The following is a 27,871-nucleotide window of genomic DNA, read 5'->3' as shown; positions in this document are numbered from 1 at the left end:
GAATACCAGGAACAAGCTGCCACAGGAGGCGTGGAGGCAGTTATGATCACAACGTTTAAAAGGCGACTGGACAGGTACTTGGATGGGAAATAAGTAGAGGGAAATGGGCCTAGTGTGGTGCCTGCCTGGAGGTCAGTGACCAGTGGTGTTCCACAGGGATCTGTTCTGGGACCACTGCTCTTGGTGATTTTTATAAATGACTTGGATGAGGGTGTGGAAGGGTGGGTTAGTAAATTTGTTGATGACACAAAGGTTGGTGCTGTTGTGGATAGTGTAGAAGGTTGCTGTAGGTTACAACAGGATATTGATAGGATGCGGAGCTGGGCTGAGAAGTGGCAGATGGAGTTCAACCTGGATAAGTGTGAAGTGACACACTTCGGAAGATTGAATTTGAAGGCAGAGTACAAGGTTAATGCCAGGACTCTGAGCAGTGTGGAGGAACACAGGGATCTTGGGGTCCACGTCCATAGAGCCCTCCAGGTTGCCGTGCAGGTCGATAGGGTTGTTAAGAAGGCGTATGGTGTGTTGCCCTTCATTAGTCGGGGTACTGAGTTCAAGAGCCCTGAGGTGATGTTTCAGCTCGATAGAACTCTGGTCAGACCACACTTGGAGTATTGTGTTCAATTCTGGACACCTCATTATAGAAAGGATGTGGAAACCTTAGAGAGGGTGCAGAGGAGATTTACCAGGATCTTGCCTGGATTGGAGAGCATGTTTTATGAGGATAGGTTGAGCAAGTTAGGGCTTTTCTCTTAGGAGGATGAGAGGTGACTTGATAGAGGTGTACAAGATGACAAGAGGCATAGATCGAGTGGACAGTCAGAGACCTTTTCCCCAGGGCGACAATGGCTAACACGAGGGGACATAATTTTAAGGTGATTGGAGGAAGGTATAAGGGGGAGGTCAGGGGTAAGTTTTTTTTTGCACAGAGAGTGGTGGGTGTGTGGAACACACTGCCAGCAGAGATTGTAGGGGCAGATACATTAGGGACATTGCAGAGACTCTTAGATAGACACATGAATGTTAGAAAAATAGGGGGCTATGTGGGAACGAAGGGTTAGATAGATCTTAGAGCGGGATGGAATGTTGGCACAACATTGTGGGCCGAAGGGCCTGTACTGTGCTGTACAACTCTATGACTTCTCCATATTAAACACCAGCTGCCGCTGACTTGCCCACGAGGAAAGGGTCTGTTCCCCACCTGAAACGTGCAGAAACCAGACCCGAGAAAGATTCATTGTCACTTCACCTTTATTTCATGTTCCACGTGGAATAAAACATCAACAGAACGCGCGCAGAGATACCCATCTAAAACCTCAGCGGGCAGCCGCTGGCTCCCTGAGGGCATCGGGAAGGGGTTTCTGATAATCTGGATTCCTGGAATCGCTCCCTGAGGTTTGATTAACCCGTCGGTGCCCTGAACAAGGGAGACCAACAGAGAGGTGGCAGTAATCACCACAAGGGCCGGAACCCCGAGATCCCTCTCCCTGTGGTCTCAGGGTCTGTGATTTCCACCCCCACCCCAGTCAGTGCACAGTTTCTTATTGCACAGGTCCCACGGTGACTTGGGGCAGGCACACAGACCCTTACAGCGACAGGCTATTAGTAACACATTGGGGCAGTGATTTAAAGGCAGTCTGGTTACTTTTCAGTGTCAGATCCATGAAGGTCAGACATCCACAAGGACAGTGGTGACTCCCCTTGTGCTGCCCCACCCAGTCAAATAGTTAGTCAATGAAAGCTATCTCGGCAGGAGGTCAGGGAGCACAGATTAGCAGCAAGTCATTAACCTCTCGCTGGTGTGACAGGCAGGGCTATCCAACTGCTGATGGGGGAGGGGAGAGGCATGGGGAGGGGGAGGAGGGAGGGGGAGGGAGAGGTGTCAGGGGGTGGGGAGGGAGAGAGGTGTGGGGGAGGGGAGAGGCGTGGGGAGGGAGAGGTGTGGGAGGGGAGGGTGGAGGAGGATGGAGAGAGGTGTGGGAGGGGAGGGAGAGTAGCATGGCCCCGCACTCTGCTGCTCAGTCACTGCGATGCCTCTCCTGTAGATGAACCCCACTGTCCATCCCTCCACACCACACACAGCCCAGGCTCCATCTCCATCGGTCACTCGGTAGCTCCAACCTCCGCACCACCTCAAAACACAAACAAGGAGAAGGGTTAGACCCCATCCTCCCTGGATATTCAGGAGAAGCCTGCTTCCCCATGCAGGGGTGGGAATGTGGCCCTCCCTCCCACGGTAAGGGATCAGGTTTAAGGGGAGGCTGCGGGAGTTTACGAGAGAGGAGAGAGCACAGGGTCACGCTGATGGATTTAGATCTGCCACAGTGGGAGAAAGCTCAAGTGGTTGGGCCGGTTGGCCTGTTTGTGTGCTGTATACCATGGGTGGTCAGACACGGCCCACCCTTCACCCACCCACTGTCAATGCAAGTAGATTCCCAGGGGAGGACCACCTGGGCAGCAAGGTCAACCCCACACCCACTGCCCCAAAGCTAAACAAGCTGTCAAAAATGTTGAAAACTTTGAATGTTGCTGACATTCACACAAGGTGTTAAAAATGAAATAAATTGAAAATAATTTTTCTAAAATTAAAATAAAACATTAAAAAAATTGAAATCGTTGGCATTACCTGAACCTTGCATCGAGTCCTGCCCCAGTAACCAATGGACTGGAGCAGGGTAACAGGTCCTGGGTCACCAATGCCCTCAGGGGTGCTGATGTCCACCGACCTGGCCTGGTCTGTCCTGGAGGTGACTCCAGACCCACCAGTTGGCTCTGACCCACCTGGGCATTGGGCTAGTGAGACCTTTGGGTCAGGGGTGATCAGGGAAGGACAATAAACACCAGCCCAGTCAGCCGCACTCACCGCCTGTTGTAGTGTTCATTGGGCCCTGGGATTCTCCACGTCCACCAGAGACCATCTCCCACAGCGTGGTGCTCCCACCCGTCCCCGGTGGGCACCCCTGCCCCCACCTACTGCCCCGTGACCCCCACCCACAGGTGACCCACTGGCTCACCACCCCGGGTGCACCTGGTGGGAGGAGAGGCCTCACCTGTCACCTCAGAGGGTTTGCTTGACGTTGACCTTTGGCGCCGTGCCAGCGTGCAGCTGCTCCTGCAGCTCAGAGAGAATCCTGTCCCGGCTTCGTCCATCCTCCAACAGCCCCTGCTCCACAGAGACGGACACTGTTACCCAGGCCCAGGGTCTCCCAGCTTCCCCCCCCCACCAGGAGCCGGGATCAGCTCAAGGGGCCAACTGGTCTCCACTTCCCAACCCTGGGCCCGGCATTCAGCTCACCGAGGGCTGGAAGCACCCAGCGGATGGATGGGAAGCAGGGGGACACGTGCACGCACGCACACACACACACGTGTGCAGTCATACAGATGGGAGTGTGCACATGCACACACACGTATACACACACAGATGCACAGGCATGTGCAAACACATGCACAGATATGTGAAGCACAAATGCATGCATCTTCTCGCAGTTCCCACCGGGCAGGAGGTACAGAAGCCTGAAGTCCCCACACCACCAGGTTCAGGAACAGCTACTTCCCTTCAACTATTCAGTTCCGGAACCAACCAGCACAACCCTAATCACTGCCTCAGCACAGCAACACTGTGGCCACTGTGATCACTTTGTACAATATGGACAGAACATTACAGCACAGTACAGGCCCTTCGGCCCACAATGCTGTGCTGACGTTTTATCCTGCCCTAAGATCTATTTAACCCTTCCCTCCCACATAGCCCTCCATTTCTCTATCATTCATGTGTCTATCTAAGAGTCTCTTAAATGTCCCTGATGTATCTGTATTTATGTTATGTACTTTGTTCTAATTCTGTCTTTTTTCTTGTAAAAATTGTTTACAATTTATGTTTAGTTTGTGTTTTTCCTGTGAATGCTGCCGAGCTGATGTGCCTGAGATGCCGCTGAAGGGAAGTGTTCCATTGCACCCGTGCACACGTGGGCTTGTGGCAATAAGCTCGACTTTGACACACATTCTGATGCACACACAGATGCACATATCCACGGACAGATACACACACACACGTATGGATTCAGAACCATGGACGGACAGCACATCAGTGTGCACTGCACAGCTATGCGGGCTGAATGGCCTTGCCCATTGGGGACGTGTACAGACACGCTGCCTGTGGGACTGTTGAGCCCTGACCAGAGGGTTTGTCCCAGCCTTGGTGACATGGGGGGACCAGGAAGTGGGAGGGGAAAAAACCCAGGGGTGGGGGTGTGCGGAGAGATGTGGGGGGGGGTGCGATGTGAGAGGGGTGTGGAGAGATGTGGGGGGTGTGGAGAGATGTTGGGGGGGTGTGGAGAGATGCAGACAGGGTGGAGGGAGGTGTGGGGAGATGGACGGGGGTGGGGGGTGTGCAGACACCAGGAGCTGGGGTGGGTTGGGCTGGGGGTGGTGGGGGGAGGTTGGGGGGCCCCAGAGGAGTTGGGTGGGCTGACGGTTACCCACCAGAATGAGCTGATCCTTGCTATACAGCAGCACCTGCAGGTGGACGAGCTCGGCGTGGTGGTCGCGGACGGTGGAGGACTGGAGCTCGGAGAGTCGGCGGACCTCTCCGTCCCTGGCGGAGAGCTGCTGGGAGGCGCAGCGCAGCTCCTGGGCGTGGGAAGCCCGAGTCTGCCCCTTCTGGACCATCAACTCCTGCGGGGAGATGGGAAAAATTACAGTCGGCAGCTGTACGTCGAGAGAGAGCCTGTCCCTGCCGCACAGCAGGATCCCACAGGTTGGTTTCCGGGCCACCGCTGTGGTCTTCTTACTTCAATAGAGTCGCATTGGAGCAGTGCCAACAGCTGGAATTTATCCCAGTGAGAAAGAACCATAGAAACGTACAGCGCCATTCGGCCCAACTCGTCCATGCTACCACCGGGCACCCATCCTGTGATCCCATCTCCCACAGCCCTCCATACCCGGGCCATTCGAGGGCGGGTCCAGACACTGCTTAACTGGTTCACCCCTCCCTCCGGCCGTGTGTTCCAGGTACTCACGTACAACAGTACAGCACAGGCCCTTCGGCCCACTACGTCTGTGCCGAACATTTCTGCCCGTACATGGTCTGCATCCCTCCATTCCCCGCGTATTCACGTGTCAGCATAAAGGCCTCCAGCACCATCCCCGGCAGCCCGTCCCAGGCACCCACCACTCTGAGTAAAACACTTGCCCCACACATTGTAGTGGTCAGCGTAACGCTCTACAGCGCCAGTGACCCGGGTTCAATTCCGGCCGCTGTCTGTAAGGAGTTTGTACATTCTCCCTGTGCCTGTGTGGGTTTCCTCCGGGTGCTCCGGTTTCCTCCCATATTCCAAAGACGTACGGGTTAGGAAGTTGTGGGCATGCTATGGTGGCACCAGAAGCGTGGTGACACTTGTGGGCTGCCCCCAGAACACTCTATGCAAAAGATGCATTTCACTGTGTGTTTCGATGTACATGTGACCAATAAAGAAATCTTGTCTTCTCTTTGAACTTACCCCCCTCACCTTAAATGCATGCCCTTTGGGACCTTATCCTCCTGTGCCTTGCCTTTTTATGTGTCTCCCAAACATGACTGCATCTGACTCCACCACTTCCTCCGGCAGAGAATTCCAGATATCAACCACACTCTGTGTGAAAAAACACTTACCCCTCAGATCCCCATTAAAACTCCTCCCTCTCTCCTTAAACCCAAGCCCTCCTGTTTTTGATACTCCTACCATGGGAACAAGATTGTGACTGCCTACCCCATCAGTGCCCCTTACCCCTCTCTCAGGTCACCCCTCGGCCTCCGTGGCTGCAGGGAACACAAGACCAGCCTGTCCCATCTCCCCGTCTCTCCCCTCCAATCCAGGCAACACCCACTGCCCTCCTGCCACTGAAATCCCATCCTTCCTCTAGCGTGGTCTGTGGCTATTTTTAAGGGAGAGGGAGATGTATCCATAGTGCTGGGGTGGGGGGAGGGTGTGAAATGTTACTGGGGGTTGACGGGAACGCAGCATCGGGGTTACAGTGAGATCAAACCTGTTATTAAATGAGGCCCACACTTGCTCGTAATCTGTACGTTGGCGTGGCGCTGGGAAGACAATTGGTTTAAGACATCCAGACACCTCGAAATGATTAATCCCTGCATCTGATTTACTCCTTTGGATGGTCAGGTGCACAGCAAGATCCCACATTTTAACCCCAGCAACTGATTGGCCAGCAGGAAGCACGGCGTTTCCTGCAGGAATGTTGAAGTAGGACCTTCTGCCCCACGTTTGTTCTTCCCCTCCCTCTTCCCCCACCCTGTTGATCCAATTATCTTCCAGCTCTGGGGATGCCTGGTTTGCCCAATCAGCCCAGGGCTTGGCCCTCGCAGTGCCACTCGCTGACAGCAGGTGGTGACACTGAGCAGATGAGAAAGGAGGACAGGGATGGAACTGCAGGGGAGGCCATTCACCCCTCAACCTATCATAAGACATAGGAGCAGACTTAGGCCATTCGGCCCATCGAGTCTGCTCCGCCATTCGATCATGGCTGATTTACCTTCAACCCCATTGTCCCATCTTCTCCCCGTAACCTTTCACCCCCTTACAGACCAGGAACCTGTCAATCTCTGCCTCCACCGCCCTGTGTGGCAACAAATTCCGCAGATTCACTCCCCACGTCCACTCTCTCCGGGCCTTTCAGTATCCAGTAGGTTTCAGTAAGATCTCCCCTCATCCTTCTGAGCTCCAGCAAGTACAGGCCCAGAGACATCAAACACTCCTCATATAAGAAAAGAAATAGGAGCAGGAGGCGGCCATCTGGCCCGTCGAGCCTGCTCCGCCATTAAATAAGATCACGGCTGATCTGGCCGTGGACTCAGATCCACCTAACTGCCTTTTGCCCACAACTCTTAATTCCCCTACTGTGCAAAGATCAATCTAACTGTGTTTTAAATATATGTAATGAGGCAGCCTCTACTGCTTCCCTGGGCAGAGAATTCCACAGATTCACTACTCTCTGGGAAAAGCAGTTGCTCCTCATCTCCGTCCTAAATCTACTCCCCCGAATCTTGAGGCAATGCTCCCTGGTTCTAGTCTCACCTACCAGTGGAAACAACCTTCCTGCCTCGATCTTATCTATCCCTTTCATAAAGTTTTATGTTTCTATAAGTTCCCTCTCATTTTTCTGACTACGTTGAGCCATTCATCCCTGGGACAATTCTTGTGAACCTCCTCTGGACCATCCCCAGGGCCGGCACATCCTTCCTTAGGTACAGGGCCCCAATTGCCCACAATATTCCCAATGAGGCCTCAGCCGTACAGCCTTGCTTTCATACTCACAACATTCAGTGGGATCTTGCCTGATCCCACTGCCAATTCCATACATCACCTTCCTCCCCACAGGGGAGAGGAGGGGGGTGGTGTCCGAGTTCCTACCTGGATCAGCTGCTCTCTCTCGGCCAGGGATTGGGAGAGTTCCTGGATGACCCTCTGCTGGTCAGCGTGCTGCCGGCTCAGCTCCGCACGGGCCTCAGACAGAAGGCGCTCCTTGTCCCTCAGGCGGAGGCAGAGGCCAGCCGAGGAGTCAGGACCCCCGTCCAGACCCCGGGCCAACAGCGAGTCCGAGAGAGCCTAAAAACACACGGGGTGGGGTTGTGGGGTGGGGGAAGAGAGAAAGGGAGGGGGAGAGGTGGGGAGGGGAGGAAGGGGGCAGGGGGGGTGGAAGAGACCACAAGACTATAAGACATAGGAGCAGAATCAGGCCATTCGGCCCATTGAGTCTGCTCCGCCATTCGATCATGGCTGATTTATTTTTCCCTCTCAACCCCATTCTCCTGCCTTCTCCCCGTAACTTTGATGCCCTCACTAATCAAGAACCTATCAACCTCCACTTTAAACACACCCAATGACTTGGCCTCCACCTCCCTCTAAGGCAATGAATTCCACAGATCCACCACCCTCTGGCTGAAGAAATTCCTCCTCATCTCTGTTCTAAAGGGACATCTTTTTATTCTGAGGCTGTGCCCTCTGGTCCTCGGAGGGTCCCCGCTGCTGGACCCACGCCCGGTGCGGGGGGTGTGGGGAGATCTCATCCGGGGTTGCGCAGGAGGAAGTGGTTCCCGGGACTTGGGGACAGATCGACCCGAAGTCTCCGGACTTTACCACAGAGACCGGATGGGCAGTAGGGGCTGCTCCCTCAGAGCGTCACTGACCGAGCTGGTGCTCCCATCTTTGGGAGCGCTACGTACGCCTGGGACCCCAGCTTCACCCACCTCCCCTCCACCCCACCCCCGGGATCTCAGGCTCCCCCCCTCCCCCCCAGGACCCCAGGCTCCCCCCACACATGCCCCCCTCCCCGGGACCAGGCTCCCACCACCCCCTCCCCCCAGGGACCGGGGTCCCCCCCTCTCCCTACCTCCACGTCGCCGGCCAGGCTCTGCAGAGCGGCCGCCTGCTGCTGGAGGAGCCCCTCCTGCCCCCGTACGGCCGAATCTCGCTCCTCCTGCCACAGCTGCCGTGCCCGCTCCGCGCTCTGGCACAGCTGTTGCAGCTGTTCCTCCTTCTGCCCCAGACACAGGTTCAACATCTGGAAGGCGAGAGAGAGGGGACTGAGGCACCGAGGGAGGGCCGCCGGGGGGGGTGGCACCAAGAAAGTGCTGCGGGGGGCACTGAGGGAGCAGTCACTGGGAGAGCGCAGTGGGAGGGGCAGGCACTGAGGGAGGGGAAGCACCGAGGGAGCTCCACTAGAGGGGCAACATTGAGGGAGGGGAAGCACCGAGGGAGCGCCGTGGGACGGGCAGCACCGAGGGAGCGCCACGGGAGGTGCCAGATGACTGGAGGACAGTTAATGTCGATCCTTTGTTATTGAGAGGCAGCGGGGACGAGTGAGGTAACTCCAGGCCGGGGAGCCATGCGCCAGTGGTGGGGATGTCAGTGGGAGAAGTCCTGAGGGGCAGGTTTTATCTTCACTTGGAATGGCAGAGATCAACTCAGGACGGCTTCGTTTGTGGAAAATCCTGTCTCACTAGTTCGACCGAACTTGTTGAGGACATAACATGTTGTTGAGCGTTGATATTGATGAACATTGATGAGGGGCACTGACCAGGTGAACGCACTCAGTCTTTTCCCCAGGGTTGGGGAATCAAGAACCAGAGGGCATAGGTTTAAGGTGAGAGGGGAGAGATTTAATAGGTAGCCGAGGGGAAACTTCTTGCACACACAGTAAGTATGTGGAACGAGCTGCCAGAGGAAGTGGTTGAGGCAGGTACATTAACGACATTTAGAAGACACTCGGGCAGGTCCATGGATAGGAAAGGTTTAGAAGGATATGGGCCAAACACAGACAAAGGGGATTAGATGGGCAGCTTGGTTGGCACAGATGAGTTGGGCTGAAGGGCCTGTTTCCGTGCTGTCTGACTGAGTACGGTAGTTCTTGTCTACGTAAGGGCTCTGACGAGGTCCCTCACGGTGGTCTGATTAAGAAGGTGAAGACACATTGGATTTGGGGTAAGCAGGCAAATTGGATCCAACATTGGTGACCGGAGGCAGAGGGGGCCAGGGTGGGTTGTTCTTCTCATTGGAAGTCCTTGAATGTTGGTGTACCACGAGGATCGGTGCTGGGACCCTTGAGCTTTGTGACATATACATCAGCAAGAGGTGTGGTACACAAGTCGGCAGATGATATGAAAATTGGTGCTGTGGACCTATAGGACGGTTGCCCGAGGTGACAGGACATGGATCAGATGGACAGTGTGTGGACCCACGGCACATGGAAACTAACCCCGACAAGTATGGAGTCATGCATTTAGGGAGTGCAAACAGGGACAGGACACACACGGTAAATGGTGGGTCCGAGGCAGTGTCGATGGACAGGGCGAGCTTGGGGAGCAGGTCCACAGGTCCCTGAACGAGGCGGCGCACATGGAGGTGGCGGCACTGGGGATACCGGCCGTGGCACGGGGTACAAGGGCAAGAACGTCGTGTAACACCCGTACAACACACGGGTTACACCACACCCAGGGTGTTAACAACTGTACAACACATGGATTACACCACACCCGGGGTATTAACACCCATACAACACACGGATTACACCACACCCAGTGTGTTAACACCCGTGCAACACACTGGTTACACTGCACCCAGGGTATTAACACCTGTACAACACACAGATTACACCACACCCAGGGTATTAACAACCGTACAACACACAGGTTACACCACACCCGGGGTATTTTGTGCAGTTCTGTTGCCATGTTGTAGAAAGTACGATATTGCGCTGGTGCATAGGAGATTGGGCTGGACAGTGTCTGGACTGGACCATTTCACTTAGAACGAGAGATTGGACAGGCTGGGGTTGCTTTCCCTGGGGCACAGGAGGCTCAGGGTGGACCTGACAGAGGCATATAAAGTTAAAAGGGGGATATACAGGCAGAGTAAAGGATCTTCCTCCTATGTCGGGGGATACCTAAAACCAGAGAGCGTAGGTTTAAGGTGAGTAGGAGGGGGTTTAGAGGGGATCTGAGGGGGGGATATTTCCCCAGAGGGTGGTCAGAATCTGGAACACAGCCCGAGTGCCTGGACGAGGACTTGAATCCCCAAGGCATTGAAGGTCATGGCCTTAATGCGGGTAAATGGGATCAGCATAGGTGGGTGCGATGGGGTGTGAAGGGTCTGTTCCTGTGCTGCATGACAGCATTGGGGGGGGCCGCACGGCTGGGGAGGGGCGTGCTGCACAGCTGGGGGGATCCTCACATTGATCATTTCCTCGTTGCAAGCCAGGACCTGGCCCAGGCGCCGGATGCCACCGTCCTTCTCGTGTAGAGCCTGCCGCAGGCGCTGAACCTCACCTTCCATCTCTTCCAGGACCCCGAGCATCTCATCGCTGGCCTGCTGACGGGGGCAGCAAAGGGTAATGTATAGTGTTAGCCGTGGGCGACAGTCGGCAGAGCAGAGGTGTGTGGTGGCACCATCCAACACCCCCGCATAACACCGGGCAACCCAAGTGGCTGCAGCATCACTGCCCTCCTGCAGCTGCGGGTTTGGGGAGTCCGTCTGTGCTACACTTGGGTTGCAACTTGGCTGGTTATTTGACTACAGGGGCATCACAGGTGAGCCTAATTCTGCTTGGAAGTCCGTTAGAAGCAAGGATTCCAGCCCCTTCCATTGCGGAATTGTCCCAGCTGGTTTTGGAAGGGAACTGTTCGATTTTCTGCAGGTTTTATTGAGAGAAACAAAGCAGCAGTTATCGAACTGAAATTGTGCAGACATTGCACTGGGTGTCAGAATAAGGAACACCAACAGCACAGCAGGAGTAGGCCATTCGGCCCCTCGATCTGCCAGCTCATCTCAGGCGATATTCCCAGTGGGAGCGGGGTTGGGGGTGCGGGGAGGATTTCTCAGAGCAGGGACCTGCAGGTCAGTGTCAGGAGAAACCCTGTCCACACACCAGAGAGAGGTTTAATCGAGACAAGTCTAAACCTTGGGGGAAAAAACAGCTAAATATATCCCAGAGCCAAGAAAAATGCTTTCTGAATAAACCGGGGCTGGAATCTGACTGATCGTCTCCCAAGGTCCAAATGACAGTAGAATTAGGATCATCAGTGATGCCCCTGTAGTCAAATAGTCAAATTCAAACCTGGATGCAGCACAGCACAGACTCCCCCTCAGATCCCCACTAACCCTAAATAAACCTTTAAACATTTAAAAAATATCAACAAGATGATGAGAGATTTTAAAGTATCATGAAGCGATTTGAATTATGTTTTTTTAAATGACCTGCCAGAGGTTGTTTCTCACTGACTGAACTCCATCAGCCACTCTTTCCATTTGAGCCAATGGGCAAAGCCCCCCTTTCCTTGGAGCCACAGATCACACAGCACAGGAACAGGCCCTTCGGCCCAGCGACTCCATTCTGACCATTGACCACCCATTTACACTCATCGCATGTTATTGTCCACACGGACCATCTCCTCCCAGATTCCACCACTCACTTGGGGCAATTTACAGCAGGCAAGTAACCTGCCAGCTCATAGGTCTTTGGGATGTGGGAGAAACTGGGGGGGACCCACACAGTTACAGGGAGAATGTGCAGACACCACGTAGACAACACCGGAGACCACCGTCAAACCTGGATCAATGTGAGGCAGCAGCCCCACCAACAACACTGTGATGTCCCAGATTCAATGCCTTTTGATGTCAGAACCACCTTACTTTATTTTTCAACAGTAACCAATTGTCTGAGCACAGGTCCAGAGGGGTTTCTGAGCCAACCAAGGGGGCGCCTACTGACCTACTCCACCCTCCATCCCTGTTGAAAGGTTGGCTCCTATCATTGTCAGAGCTAACACCATTTTGTTTTTACGGGAACTGACCGCAGCAATTGCTCAAGTAAGATCCATAAAGATGCCCGTGCAAGGTCTTTCATGCTGAAGGGGATGATGGACGGGGGTCTCTCTGACTTACCTCCAGTCCTTCCTCTCGCTTGTCCAGCCAGAGGCAGAGGGTCCTGATCCCATCGGCCTCCGGGCCAGTGGTGGACCTGTCGCCAGTCGTCAGATCTTTGATCAGCCTCACGCACTCCTGACGGATCGGGGCAGAACCAGGTGGGAAAGCCAGAGGGAGACAAAACAGACGGGGGGCGGGTTATTGACTCAGAACCTGGCTCCAAATGGGACGGAATTCAGCAGGAGGACGTTACCCACCACCTCACCAGGAGAATTCACCCGAGAATATTGGAAGGAAGTGATTTATAGAAATAGGTCCATCAGAGGAGTGTGGTGCAGTGTCACAGGGGGCCACGCCCGAGGGAGGATGGGGGTGTGGGGGGGTGGTACACACCCAGAGTCCGGGGGTGGTACTGATGGAGACCACACGGTCACCCGGACAGTGCTGCACCGTTCGGAGGGGTGGTGGAGGGGGAGCGACATACCGTGGCGAGGATGTCCCACACCGCAGAGGGAGGAAGGGCCAAAAGGAGAGCCACACCAGTGGGCTGCACGGTAGGAGACACTGTCTTTCGGACGAGGCGTTAAACCTCAGAATCATCCACTCTCTCCCACTGTCACGGAGAGAAGGTGAACGGGGTCTGGGTGGGGCCAACATCTCTTGCAACCAACAGCATTCAATGGAATCCTCTGCAGTAGTTATTGCAATGCAGAATGTTGGATCTTGCTGTGCAAAACTTGGCTGCCGGGTTTGCTGTATTACAACAGTGACCTCGCTCAGTGTCTGTCGACAGGAACACTTCTGAAGCTGGCCACAAACCACTCCATTAAACTTCTCCGTAACCCCCCTCCCACCCTTAGAGGAGGCGGGCAGAGTCTCTGGGACCATTAGCAGGCACTTCCCTCGGGACCCCTCACCTGTAACAGCTGCTCCTTGCTGCGCAGGTCCCGAGCCAGGCCACGCACCAGACGATGCCCCGTGTACTCACTGAGCCCCTGGTTTGTCTTGGGCCACGACCCGGGCTTCTGTGGGGAAGGCAGGATAGATCTGTTAGCAGAAGCTGCAGAGGGTGCAAAAAACATATTCACCAGGACATTACCAGGACTGGAGCGCTTGGGTTATAAGGAGAGGCTGGACAGGCTGGGACGTTTCTCGCTGGAGCGAAGGAGGCTGAGGGGAGACCTTAAAGAGTTTTACAAACATCACAAGGGGCACAGATAAGGCGGATGGTCACAGTGTTTTCCCCAGGGTAGGGGAGTCCAAATCTAGAAGGACCTCACATTCTACCTCATTATGTCCTTGCACCTTGTTGTCTGCCTGCACTGCACTTTCTCTGTAACTGTAACACTTTATTCTGCATTGTTATTGTTTTCCCCTGTACTACCTCGATGCACTGATGTGATGAAATGATCTGTACGGATGGCACGCAAAACAAAGGTTCCCACTGTACCTCAGTACAGGTGACAATAATAAGCTGATTTACCTAAGGTTTAAGGTGAGAGTGGAGAGATTTAAAGGAAACCTGAGGGGTAGGTATTTCCACATGAGCTGCCAGAGGAAGTGGTAGAACCAGGTACAATTGTGGCATTTAAAAGGGCAGGTTTGGAGGGATAAGGGCCAAATGCAGGCAAATGGGACGAGCTCAGTTCGGCAACTCGCCCACATTTGGGACCATCCTTCAGCTTAACATCCCAGTGGATGAACTCAAACCAGAGCCCAGAGATAAGGTGGCTGGGAATTTAAATTACTTTGGATAAATAAAGCTGGAATTGAATCCAGTGTCGGTGCCAGGGACCATTGAAACCACAGGATTGTAACAAGACTCAGCTGGATCATTGCGTGGCCAATCTGACCCCTGCGTCCCAGTCCTCTGAGGTGGACCAGTGAGGCCCCAGGGAAAAAGCAAGGTTTTTCAGATAAATGCTGGCGTTGCCGGCATCCAGTGGGATGTGATGACATGCGGAGCATAGCATATCTCTGGGAGGGGGAGAAAAAACAAAAATAAAAACCTGCAGATGCTGGAAATCTGAAATAAAAACAGAAGGTGCCGGAAATACTCAGCACCTGAGGCAAGATTTCAGACCAGAGACCCTTCTTCAGAACTGGGGAAGAGAAAAAGACAAGGTTAAGTTGCAGACGAGGCAGGGAATGGAAGGTTTTGTTTGTGTCTATCCTCCACTCACTGCATCTTCCTGCAGCCTTAGCCTGCTCCTGATGGGAGAAGTTGCTGTATTTCTGCTTCCTTTGATGATAAATAGACTGTTTGGAGTCAACCTTGGACAACAGACTCTTGGCTGTGGGCACCTATTCTACCCCACCTCCATTACCCCCCACACTGTTAGTAAACATCCTGTGGCTTCCTGACAAATGTATCCTTTGTTTCAGCAGCTGAAGATTCAAATACTAAACAAATCAGCCAGTCCCATTGTGTAAACTGCCAACTCATCGACACCCAGAGCTCTGAAAAAGCGCTGACGTTTATCTCAAGTGTTGGGCTCTTCTCACCTTAAGCCCCTTCAGAGAGTCGGCCAACCGCCAATCAGCAGTGAACACCCCTAGTCTGCTGGGCAGAGGGAACTGGATCCAAGCAGACTGGAGACCAGTGTGGTCCCAGCACTGGAGGGGTCCCCCTTGCAATGTTGGAAAGACAGGAGCCAATCAACCAGCGCACAGCAAGATCCCACGAACAATAAAATGACATTATGACCAGGACACACAAAGTGCTGGAGGAACTCAGCAGGTCAGGCAGCATCCATGGAGGGAAATGAACAGTCGACGTTTCGGGTCCGTTTTACGATGGCGGATGAGCATTGGCCTCAGGACCCGAAGGAGAACTCCTAAAGGTCTTCTCTCGAATAGTGGCCATGGGATCTGGTACAGCGTAGGGGGCCTTCGATCTGATGTCCTGCCTGAAACAGCGAGGCACTCCCTCGGTGCTGTCCCCACCCTACCCCGACCGCCTTCCCCTCCTACCCCGACCGCCTTCCCCCCATGGCTGGGAGATGTTCTCCCTTGTGTTAAATGTGATGATTGCACCTCCTGCTGTTCCTCGCCCTGACGTTGCCACTCACTGATGGACATTAACCCCTCACCAGGGCTCTGGATACGTGAATTTTGTCAGGGGGTAGGGGGGTCTTTAGGAAGGGGGTAGGGGTATTTCCCTCAGCAGGGGCTGTGCAATGCTCAGGAGCTCCGGGCAGTGGTGTCCCGAAACCTCTCTGGCTCTGGGTCCTGGGTCCAAGCCCAGAAGGCTGTGATCTATCCATGAGTGGACCTGTTCTGGCACCGACGCCCCAGGGATCGTGTGTTCCGGCGTCAGGACAGTCTGCACACCGGCGGCTGCTGCCGCTCTTGGGACCGCTGCACCAACCTGGCGTGTCAGCACGTCAGAGCGGGGTGGGGGGGGGGTGGGAGTAGGCCACTCGGCCCCTCCAGCCTGCCCCACTCAATAAGGTCATGGCTCAGTGTGATCACAGCCCAGTCTTGACTTGTAACATCGACTGTCCATTTCCTCCCACAGATGCTGCCCGACTCGTTCCTCCAGGAGGTAGATTCCAGCACCTGCGGTCTCTTGATCTGGCCCCAACTCCCCTCCTGTGTCAGTTGCTCTCAATTTCCCAATCCTTCACACAACCATCTGCCCCGGTGATCCCATCCCCCACTCCCTCCGGGTAGACAATTCAAAGATGGGGTCTGGGCCAAGGGGAATATCTGCAGCCCCCTGTCCTCCCCTCCTGTTGAACCAGCCGGGGCTCTGCAGGCATCACTGCTCCCCGTCCCAGGAGAGACCTTGGTGTGGGAGCCTAACGTGGACCTATCAAATGGAAAGGTCACGGGGTCAAAGAGTAACACGGTACTGAAGCAGGCCCTTCGGCCCAACTCGTCTGTGCCAACCAAGATGACCATCTAAGTCCCATACCCCACCAAACCTTTCCTTTCCATGTATCTGAGGGCACGTCCCACCAGACTCAAGGACAGCTCCTACCCCACTGTGATAAGACTATTGAACAGTTCCCTTATATGACGAGATGGACTCTGACCTCACGATCTACCTTGTTGTGACCTCGCACCTTATTGCACTGCACTTTCTCTGTAGCTGTGACACTTTACTCTGTACTGTTATTGTTTTTACCTGTACTACATCAATGCACTCTGTACTAACTCAATGTAACTGCACTGTGTAATGGATTGACCTGTACGATCGGTTTGCAAGACAAGTTTTTCACTGTACCTCGGTACAAGTGACAATAATAAACCAATCCCAATAATATCCCTGCCTCAACCACTTCCTCTGGCAGCTCATCCCACATCCCCACCACCCAGTCTCAGAGTGGAACCCGAATCCTGGGAGATTTTCTCTCCCTGACCATCACTGCCCCTTAACATCAACAAACCGGGGCTGGCTGGGTATGTGGCTCACCTTCTCCAGGGCAGGGGTCTCCTCCATCCTCCCCTCCTCACTCAGCTGCCCGGCCGCCTGGTGCAGGACTCCTGGCTTCTGCTGGAGATCAAGTAACTTCTGTAATGAAGGGGGGGGGGGTGAGAATCGGAAACGGAGAGCCACTGGGCAGCATCACACACCCACTCCCACTGATCCGCCCTCTCCCCCCACCCTCCCTCCCTCTCCCCCCACCCATCCTCCCTCACACCCTCCCTCCCTCCCCCCTCTCCCCCACCCACCCTCCCTCCCCCCCACACATACCATCCTGCTGCACATACACAGTGCGCAGGTGGTAACTACCGGCAGAGCTCGGGGCCCAGCCTCATGGTGGAGTGACCAAAGTCCTGGGGAATCTGGGGGTCACAGAGACAGGGAGGGGGTGTAGGGGAGGGAGCGGGGGTCACAGAGAAGGGGAGGGGTGCAGGGGCAGAGGGGGTCACAGAGACAGGGAGGGGTGTAGGTTGAGGCCCCCTTTCACCAGCCAATACCTGCCCTGCTCCTGCAGGATACTCGCTCCCCAAAACTGGAAAATGAACAGCCACCCCTCCCTCCCTCCCTCGTTCACTCCGTCCCCCACCCCCACCCCCTCCCAGGGAGTGTGGGTCCAAGGCTTGCCTGCAAGTTTAAGGGGCGGTACTCGTCCGAGATGCCCGGAACGCTCTCCTCGTCGCCACTGTAGCTGAGCCTTTGCCTGGGGGTGTCCGAACCGCTCGCCGTCCGTGCTGCGCCGCCCCTGACCAGTACTGGGATCCTGCTGTGCGGCAGGGCGCGGACGGGCCGGTAGGCGACGCCCTCGAGCTGCTGGGCCAGGGCAGCCAGGGTCTGGTCCGGGCTGGCGCTGGACCAGGCCAGGTCGTCAGAGGCCAGCCCCTCGCTCCCCACGTCCGAGCCGGTCGCTGCGCCCAGCGAGGAGGCGGAGAGCGAGCGGGACACGGGCGGCGGGCTGGCGAGCCACGGGGAGGCGCCGGGGCTAACGGGGGAGCCCGGCCACTCCGGCGAGCGGCTCCCGCCCGGCAGCTCGCTGCTGGACCTGCTGCGGGACAGCCGACCGGACGCCAGGGCGCGGGCCAAGCGCCGCGGGACCCTGCACACCGCGTCGTACCGGTCGTCGGAGACCCGCAGGGCGCTGCAACCGAGGCAGCGGCGGTTCGGGCAGGGGCCGGGGCCGGGGCAGGGGCCGGGGCAGGGGGCAGCCTCGCTGCCCTCAGACCAGCTCTCGTAGCCAGCCAGGCGCATGTCGTCCCGCAGCAGCGCCGCGTAATCGCGCTCCGCCTGCTCGCGGCCGCCCGGACCGGCCGCCGGGGCTCGGCCGTGCAGGCGGCGGAGGAGGCTGGCCAGCCGGCCCTTCTCGGTCAGCAGCCGGCGCACCCTCTCGATGGACAAGGCCTGGACGCGGGCGATCACGCCGTCGAAGCGCTGCACCCGCTCCAGCGTCGAGGCGCACTTGCCGCAGAGGAACTCGCCGCCCTCGCCCCGGGACACCCGCCGGCCCAGCACGTGTGACAGCACCACCCGCAGATCGACCGCAGACCGGCCGCTGAAGATCCATCGCCTCTGGTTCCCCTTCAGCTCCGCGCCGCACACCCGGCACAGCTCGTTCATCGCCACGTCCCGCCGGCCAGGCCCTGACCTGGGGAGGGAGGTAGGAAGGGAGTTAACTCCTGGACCAAGCCACATGGGCGGAACGGTGGTACAGCGGGTAGTGCTGCTGTCTTATACCCTCCCAGTCCGCGCCGACCACCGACCACGCCTCCATCCACACCAATCTCCCTTCCCACTGTCCAGCTTGGGACGGCAACCGCTCTGCCCCAGAGCGCAAGAAACTGCAGAGAGCTGTGGACACAGCCCAGCGCGTTCACGGACACCAGCCTCCCCTCCATGGACTCCGTCTACACTTCTCGCTGCCTCGGTAGAGCAGCCAACATAAAGACCCCCACCGACCCCGGACATTCTCTCTTCTCCCCTCTCCCATCTGGCGGAAGATACAAAAGCCTGAAAGCACCAAGCCCCAGGCTCAAGGACAGCTTCTATCCCGCTGTTATCAGACTCTTGAACCAACCTCTTGTACGATAAAGATGAAGGATAAAACAGCCGACAAGTGGGATTCTTTTCAGCGAGTTAGCAGGAGTTCAGGGAGGCCACGTTCCACCAAGGTTGGAAGGCAAAGAGGGCAAGATCAGGGAACCTTGGATGACAAAGGTTCCACCAAGGTTGGAAGGCAAAGGTTGTTGAAGGTTTGATCAGGGAAGAAGGGCAGGTCGAGGCAGACGGTCTTTGGAAAAGGCAGAGACTGATCAGGGATATCAGCGTGGGTTTGTGTGGGGGGAGGCCTGTCTCACTGAGTTGAGTTTTTTGAGGAGGTAAGAAAGGAAATTGATGAAGGCAGGGCTGTAGATGTTGTCTGGATGGACTTTAGGAGGATATTTGACAAGGTCCCGCATGGTACACTGGTCCAGGAGGTTCTATAGAATTATTAAAATGTACAGAACAGAAATGTCCTTACAGCCCACCCCATCCATACCTATCTACACTAGGCCATGTTGGAGACACCAGAGACGGCAGGCGCCAGAATCTAGAGCAATAAGCAAACTGCTGGAGGAACTCAGCAGGTTGAGCAGCGTCTCGGGGGGGGGGGGGGCGAGAAATTGATGTTTCGGGTCAAAACCCTGCCTCGGGGCTGAAAGTGGAGAAGGGGAGGGGTGACAGAGGATTGGTGGACTGAGGTGTGTGAGATGACAGGCAGGTGGTGCCAGGTAGGGGAGGGGGGGCGGTGAGCCGGGAGACAGTGGCAGGTGAATGAGAGATGATGGAGGCAGAGGGCTACAGGTGCTGGACTCATGAGTAAAGGAGATGACAATGGGAACCATTGGGGGAGAGGTGTGTGGCAGGTGGAACCAATGGGGGGGTGGGGGGTAGGGGATGGGGGGGTGGGGGGTAGGGTAGGGGATGGAGGGAGGGGGGTAGAAGATGGGGGGAGGGAACCTGTGGTATGAAGTGGGTGGATGGAGCCAGGAAGGGCAAGGCGATGAAGCAGGGCGGCTCGGAAGAGGGTGGGAAAGGGGACAAATATGGAGGACTTTCCTTGTCTACCCTCTCCCCCCACCTGACCCCCTTCTGATCCTCCAGTCCTCCCATTTTTGTCCCCTTAAGTGTGGCAACCAGAACTGTACACATCAATCTATCTGTGGTCTAACCCACGTTCGGTACAACTACAACATGATGTCCCAACTCTTAAACTTATAACGCCCTGAGTACCAGAGCGAATCAGAATCAGGGTTATCATCAATGACTCGTATGTCATGAACACAGGAAATAAGGAGCAGCAGTCGGCCATCCGGCCCGTCGAGCCTGCTCCACCAGTCAATGTGGACTCAGACCCACCGACCTGCCTTTTCCCCATAACCATTAATTCCCTTAGTATGCAAAATCTATCTAACTGTGTCTTAAATATATTTAATGAGGCAACCTCCACTCCTTCCCTGGGCAGAGAATCCCACAGATTCACTACTCTCTGGGAAAAGCAGTTTCTCCTCATCACCCTCCTAAATCTACTCCCCCGAATCTTGAGGCAATGCCCCCTAGTTCTAGTCTCACCTGCCAGTGAAATCTATCCCTTTCATAATTTTATGTGTTTCTATAAGATCCCTTCTCATTCTTCTGAATTCCAGTGAGTATAGTCCCAGGCGACTCAGTCTCTCCTCATAGACTAACCCCCTCATCTCCAGAATCAACCTGGTGAACCTCCTCTGCACCACCTCCAAAGCCAGTATATCTTTCCTCAAGTACGGAGGCCAGAACTGCACGCAGTACTTCAGGTGTGGCCTCACCAGTACCTTGTACAGTTGCAGCATAACCTCCCTGCTCTTAAATTCAATCCCTCCAGCAATGAAGGCCAACCTTCCATTTGCCTTCTTGATAACCTGGTGCACCTGCAAACCAACCTTTTGCGATTCATGCACAAGGACTCCCAAGTCCCTCTGCACAACAGCATGCTGTAATCATTTAACATTTAAATAATAATTTGTTCTTCTATTTTTCCTTCCAAAGTGGATGACCTTGCATTTACCAACATTGTGCTCCATCTGCCAAGACCCTTGCCCACTCACTCAACCTATCTATATCTCCCTGCAGACTCTCTGCATCCTCTGCATAATTTGCTTTTCCACTCAGTGTCATCAGCAAACTTAGACACGCTGCACTCGGTCCCCTCTTCCAAATTATTAATGTATATCGTGAACAGTTGTGGGCCCAGCACCGACCCCTGCGGCACCCCGCTCACCACTGATTGCCAACCAGAAAAACACCCATTTATCCCAACTCTCTACCTTCTATTGGTTAACCAATCCTCTATCCGTGCTAATACCTTACCCCCAACTCCATGCATCCTTACCTTATGGATGAGTCTTTTAGGTGGCACCCTATTGAACTCTTACTGTAAATCCAAGTATACAACATCCACCTGTTCCCCTCTGTCCACTGCACTCATTGTATCCTCAAAGAACTCCAATAAGTTTGTCAAACAGGACCTGCCCTTCCTGAATCCATGCTGTGTCTGCCTGATGGAACCACTTCTATCCAGATGTCTCGCTATTTCTTCCTTAATGACAGCTTCAAGCATTTTCCCGACTACAGACGTTGAGCTAACTGGCCTGTAGTTACCTGTCCTTTGCCTACATCCTTTTTAAACAGCGGTGTGACATTCGCTGTCTTCCAATCCGCTGGGACCTGCCCAGAGTCCAGAGAATTTTGGTAAATTATCACAAATGCCTCTACTATAACTTCCACCATTTCTTTCTGTACCCTGGGATGCATCTCATCAGGATCAGGGGACTTGTCTACCTTTAGACCCAATAGTTTGCTCATCACAACCTCTTTAGTGACAGCGATTATATCGAGGTCCTCTCCTCCAATTACATCCATAACGTCTCTCTTTGGCATGTTAGACGTGTCCTCCACCGCGAAGACCAACACAAAATAGTTGTTCAAGGCCTCAGTCATTTCCACATTACCCAATATTAATTCCCTATCTCGTCTTCCAAGGCACCGACATTCACTTTATCCATCCTTTTCCACTTTATATAATTATAATGTTTTTATATTTTGTGCTAGTTTACTTTCATAATCTATCTTCCCTTTCCTTATTGCTTGCTTAGTGATTCTTTGTTGTTTTATAAAGTTTTCCCAATCTTCCAGTTTCCCACTACTCTTGGCGACTTTGTATGCAGGAGCTTTTAGCTTGATGCCTTCTCTTATTTCCTTAGTTATCCAAGGCCAGCTCTCCCCACCCTTACTCTCCTTGCTTTTGACTGGAATATACTTTTGTTGAGCACCGTGAAAAATCTCTTTGAAAGTCTTCCACTGTTCCTCAGCTGTCCCACCACACAGCCTGTGTTCCCAGTCTGCGCGAGCCAACTCCTCCCTCATCCCGTTGTAGTCTCCCTTGTTTAGGCATAATGCACTGGTTTTAAATCGAACTGTTGCACCCTGCATTTGTATCAGAAATTCATTCATATTATGGTCACTCTTTCCAAGAGGATCCCCAACTACAAGATTGTTAATTTTACCTGTCTCATTGCACAGGACCAGATCTAAGACAGCATTTTCCCTTGTAGGTTCACTCACATACTGGTCAAGAAAGCTGTCACGGATGCATTCTGTGAAGTCCTCCTCAAGTGCCTCCATTACTTGATTCACCCAATCTATGTGGAAGTTAAAGTCCCCCATGACAATGCTGCTCCATTCTCACATCAAATATTTCTTGGTTTATTGCCTGTGCCACTGTAATGTTATTATTCGGTGGCCTATGGACAACTCCCACCAGTGACTTTTTCCCTTTACTGTTCCCAATCTCTACCCAGATGGACTCAACATTGAAATTTGTTGTCTTGCAGCAACATGTGAGATCCAACCTGAGCTGCCTAATTGAATCCATAATTGGTTTGAGGGTAGTACTGGAAGTCTGCAGGGATCGGCGCTGATACCTTTGCTCACTGTGAGATACATTACCGATTTGGGTGTGGATGTAGGAGGTAGGATTGCAAGCTTGCACATGGTATGATGATTGTTGTGGAGAGTGAGGAGGGTTGTTTAAGGATACAGTGGGATGTGGATCAGATCGAAAGTTTATCAGAACGTGGCAAATGGAGTTCAATCCCGATAAGTGCATTTTGGGAATCCAATACGTGTAGGACATGTACAGTACATGGTAGGATGCTAACAAATGTTAATAAATAGAGGATCCTTGGGTTTCAGTCCATGGTTTCCCTGAACGTGACAGTACAGGTATACCAGGCATACGGAACACTTGCCTTCATACGGCAGGGAAAAGAATATAAAGGTGGGGATGTTATGTTGTAACTTTACAAAACACTGGTTGGGCCTCAATTGGAGCAGTGTGTGTGGTTCTGGTCACCACACCACAGGAAGGATGTGCTGGTGCTGCAGAGGGGATTCACTGGGACGTTGCCTGGATTGGAGGACTTAGTTATGGGGAGAGATTGGACAGGCTGGGCTTGTTTTCCCTGGAGCAAAGGAGGCTGAGGGGTGACCTGATGGAATTATATATGATTACGAGAGGCATAAATAGAATCACACAGCACGGAAACAGGCCCTTCAGCCCAACATCCATGCTGATCGTGCTGCCCAGTGAGCTAGTCCCATCTGCCTGTGTTTGGCCCTGAGCCCTCTAAACCTCTCCTATCCATGGACTTATCTAGATGGCTTTTAAACGTTGCTGATGTGCCCGCCTCAACCACTATTTCTGGCAGCTCATTCCAAATACGCACCACCCTTTGCGTGAAGCCTGATGTTCCTTTTAAATTTCTCACCTCTGATCTTAAAACTATGCCCTCTTGTTTTTAGCATCCCCTCCCTGGGAAAAAGACTGTGTGCTCTCACCCTGTCTATACCCCTCATGATCTTATACACCTCTATCAGGTTACTCCTCACTCTCCTAAATTCCAGGGGATAAAGTCCTAGTCTATGCACTCTCTCCTTGTAACTCAGGCCCCCAAGTCCAGGCAACATCCTGGGAAATCTTTCTGTACTTTTTCTAGTTTAGTAACATCTTTCCTGTAACAGGGTGACCAGAACTGTACACAGTGCTCCAGTGTGGCCTCACCAACGTCTTATAGAACTGCAACATAACTTCCCAACTCCTATACTTAATGCCCTGACTGAAGGCCAGGGTGCCAGATGCTTTCTTCACCACCCTGTCTATCTGTGACGCTGCTTTCAGCAAACTATGCACTTGTACTCCCAGGTCCCTGTGTTCCATAGCACTCCCCAGGGCCCTACCATTCACTGTACAAGTCCTACCCTGGTTTGATCTCCCAAAATGCAATACCTCACATTAATCTGGATTGAAAGCCATTTGCCAATCCTCAGCCCGCACACCTAGCCGATCAAGATCCTCCTGTAATCTTTCATAACCTTTTACACTGTCTACAACACCACCTATTTTAGTATCATCTGTGTGGATAGAATCTTTTGCCCTACAGTAGGTTTTTGATAAGGTTTAAGGTGAGAGGAAGCAGCTTTAAAGGGGATCTGAGGGGCAAGTTTTTTTACTTACAGAGAGTTGTTGCTATCTAGAACTGACTGCCAGAAGGGGTGAACTGAACACCACTGCTACATTTGACACTTAAATAGGCAAGGCACAGGATGATACAGACCTAATCAGGCAGATTGACAAATTGTCAGTATGGACAGGTGTGCCAAAGAACCTGTTTCTGTGCAGTACAGCTCTGTCCATGACCCTAGCTGACTTATCCTTGGCAATTTACAGCAGCCAATTAACCTACCAATTAACAATATGGAGTGTCGTGCACAGTTTTGGGAATTGGTTTATTATTGTCACATGTACTGAGTTACAGTGAAAAACTTGTCTTACGTACCATTCGTACAGATCAATTCATTACACAGTGCATCGAAGTAGTACAAAGTAAAACAATAACAGTGCAGAATTAAGTGTAACAGTTACAGAGAGAGTTTGGTGGCCCTGTTATAGGAAAGATGTCATTAAACTAGAAAGAGTGCAGAAAAGGTTTACCAGGATGTCGCCTGGACTTGTGGGCCTGAGTTACAAGAAAGGTGTGTAGGCTAGGACTTTATTCCCTGGATTGAGGGGTGAGCTGATAGAGGTGTATAAGATCATGAGGGGCATAGACAGGGTGAGAGCACACAGACTTTTTCCCAGGGAGGGGGAGCTGAAAACAAGAGGGCAGAGGTTTAAGATCAGAGGTGAGAGATTTAAAAGGGACATCAGGAGCAGCTTCTTCACACAGAGGGTGGTGCATATTTGGAATGAGCTGCCAGAAATAGTGGTTTAGGCGGGCACACTGGCAACATTTAAAAGCCATCTAGATAAGTCCAAGGATAGGAGAGGTTTAGAGGCCCGGGGCCAAACGCAGGCAGATGGGACTAGCTCGCTGGGCAACATGGACCGGTTGGGCTGAAGGGCCTGTTTCTGTGCTGTATGACTCTATGATTTTACCAATTCACATCTTTGTGGTGTGGGAGGAAACGGGAGCACCCAGGGGAAACCCACGCGGTCACAGGGAGAATGTGCAAACTCCACACAGACAGTGCCTGAGGTCGGGATTGAACCCGGGTCTCTGGTGCTGAGTCAGACAATGCAGAAACAGGCCCTTTGGCCCAGTGTGTCCATGCTGACCATCTGTACTAAACCCATTCAGTAGCACTTGATCCAAAGCCCTGCCTGCCTCTGCCTACCATGCCCTACCACATAATATTGTATCATTTGGTTCCCTCCCCCGGGTCATTAACGTAAAAAGTGGACAACTGAGGTCCCTGGACTACTCCACTAGCTACACCCCTCCCACCTGAAGAGAACCCATCCATTCCAACTCTTTGTTTCCTGCAGTTTTCAGTTCCTGCTAACGCACACTCCAATGTTCTGGGCTCTTAAGAGGCTGACACATAAATTATATGACATCTTCTCAAATGTCTCTTTGAAATCTAAATACATCTATCAACCCTCCCTGTCACACCCTCAAAGAATTTGAGCAAATTTTTTGAACAAGATTTACCTTACATAGCAACATGTTGACCAGGTTTGATCATCTCCAGCTTCCCTCATTGGTTATGTATTTGCTGATTGACTCGAGCACCTTGCCCACATGTAACCAGACCGCACTTCCCCACCTCCAGTCTTCCTCCCCCTTTGAACAAGGGAATCACATTGTTGGTTTTCCAATCTTCTGGTCCCCTCCCAGAATCTTGGCAAGTTATGAACATTGGAACCAATGGGTCCATTATCTCTGCAGCCACTTCCTTTGAAACCCTTGGATGCATGTAATTGGATCCTGGTGATTTGTCCGCCCCACGAGTTTGTCTAATATTTTACCCTTTGAGATTGGAATATTTTTCAAGTACGTCCCTGTTATTTTAAATTAGCCCGTTTGTTATGTTGGGGACATTTGCAGCGTTCTCCACAGTGAGGATTGTTGCAACATGTTAAAATCTCTGCTGTTTGTTTCCTGTTAATAGTTCACCAGCCTCGTTCTCCAGAGGCCCCACACCCACCCCAGCTACATTCTTCTGATCTATTATCCATAGAAACCCTCACTCTTTGTTTTGACATTACACACACGTTCTCTCCCAAAATCATTTTTCTCTCTTATGAGCTTTTTAGTCTTTTGCTGTTGGATCTTAAGAACTTGCCAATCCTCTGACCTACCACCAGCCTTTTGTCACTTTAAGTCTGACTTTTTAATTTAACATTCTCCTTGACGGTCTCATGAAATCGCCCCGGAGCACTGCATGCCGTTCTGATCACCACACCGTAGAAAGGAGGTGACTGCACGGAGGGGGTGCAGAGGAGGATCCCAGGGGTGATGCCTGGGGTGGAGCGTTTCAGTGATGAGGAGAGACTGGGTCTGTTCCCTCCGGAGTGGGGGGGGGGGGGGAGGGAGGGGGATGAGAGGGGACATGACTGAGGTACGTAAAATGATGAGGGGTACAGACTGCAGGAAACTTTTCCTGACATTATGATAGTGTGTTTCAGGGGCTTTAGACAGGCGCCTGAATACGCAGCGAATGAGGGATACGGACAGTGTGCAGGCAGACGCCATTGAGTTAATTTGGCTTGGTATTTGGCACAGACATGGTGGGCCGAAGGGCCTGCTCCTGTGCTACGTTGAGCACCTGGAACACACGGCCGGAGAGAGGGGTGAAGTTGGGTCGCTGGCAACATTTAAGAAGTGTCTCGATTTGAATGGCTCGGGTGCTGTGGACCAAGTGCCGGGAGATGGGATCATATGATGGATGCCCGCTGGTAGCATGAAGAGTTGGGCCGAGTGGCCTGTTTCCATGCTGTACGTTTCTACGATTCTTTCTCATTGGGATAAATTCCAGCTGGTTGGCATCACTTCCAGTGGGACTCTGTTGAAGTCCGGAGACCACAGCGGTCCGCCGTGTCCCCCCCCCCCCGGGAGCGCCGCATTGTCGGGGGCGCAGTGACGTTCAACTCAGTCCGGGACAAACGCCACAAAGTTCCGGACGGGACGGGGATGTCTCGGGAAACAGCCTCCCACCGGAGAGACGCGCTGACAATCCCCCAGACCGCGGGGAAGGGAGTTCCGGGAGAGGCGCACCTGCCGGATCCTTGATCCCTCCTCGTCCCGTCCCGCCGGCGGACGGTCGCCGGCCGAGGAGACACCCCGGGCTCGGTGCAACCACAGCAGGCGGCCGGCGACGCTCCTCCCCACCCTCGGCGCTCCGCACCGCACCGCACCGACCCTCCCGTCCCGGGACACCCGAGTCTCCGCTCTCACCTGCGCAGGTGATCCTCGGCCGGCCCGGCGCTGGTTCGCCGCCTCTCCCTCTCCCTCGGTCGGCAGCCGGGCGCGCCCTGCACTGATCAAACACTGCCCGGGGCGGAGGGCGAGCTGCAGCCGTGACTCATGGCTGTGGAGCGCAGGAGGCGGAGCGCACCTGCAGATCACTCACCGCGCCGCGATCCCTCGGGGGCGCTCCCTCACCCGCTGAGGAG

General features: G+C 53.6%; 1 protein-coding gene across 5 annotated transcripts; it reads right to left on the bottom strand.

The window, feature by feature from the left end:
* Positions 1-1,048: 1,048 nt before the first annotated feature.
* Positions 1,049-27,871, bottom strand: si:ch73-95l15.5 (uncharacterized). 5 transcript variants are annotated; one of them, XM_052043661.1, is made up of 12 exons: positions 27,654-27,745; positions 25,908-26,039; positions 17,473-18,487; positions 16,837-16,935; positions 13,334-13,441; positions 12,435-12,551; positions 10,725-10,859; positions 8,386-8,556; positions 7,407-7,601; positions 4,483-4,674; positions 3,051-3,163; positions 1,049-2,132 (listed from the first exon to the last, which is right to left on the bottom strand). In XM_052043661.1, the coding sequence occupies exons 2-11, from the start codon at positions 25,955-25,957 to the stop codon at positions 3,059-3,061; spliced, it is 2,187 nt and encodes a 728-aa protein (XP_051899621.1). In that variant the 5' UTR covers positions 25,958-26,039; positions 27,654-27,745; the 3' UTR covers positions 1,049-2,132; positions 3,051-3,058. The 5 variants fall into 5 exon arrangements, with proteins under 5 accessions (XP_051899621.1, XP_051899620.1, XP_051899622.1 ...); XM_052043660.1 differs by having other exon boundaries at positions 1,051-2,132; positions 10,725-10,862; XM_052043662.1 differs by lacking the exon at positions 25,908-26,039 and adding an exon at positions 22,480-22,556 and having other exon boundaries at positions 1,051-2,132; positions 10,725-10,862; positions 27,654-27,683.

This window comes from Pristis pectinata, chromosome 34 (genome assembly GCF_009764475.1).
Source record: "Pristis pectinata isolate sPriPec2 chromosome 34, sPriPec2.1.pri, whole genome shotgun sequence".
Classification (NCBI taxonomy): domain Eukaryota; kingdom Metazoa; phylum Chordata; class Chondrichthyes; order Rhinopristiformes; family Pristidae; genus Pristis; species Pristis pectinata.
This window is presented reverse-complemented; position numbering and strand designations above follow the sequence as displayed.

Excerpts from the sequence above, each read along its gene's own strand:
- si:ch73-95l15.5 (XM_052043660.1), bottom strand. The coding sequence starts at position 25,957 with ATGAGGGAAGCTGGAGATGATCAAACCTGGTCAACATGTTGCTATGTA. Across the intron at positions 10,863-12,434 it reads AGCGAGAGGAAGGACTGGAG|CAGGCCAGCGATGAGATGCT; the intron begins GTAAGTCAGAGA and ends TGCCCCCGTCAG. Across the intron at positions 8,557-10,724 it reads GCAACGAGGAAATGATCAAT|ATGTTGAACCTGTGTCTGGG; the intron begins GTGAGGATCCCC and ends CTCGCCTTCCAG.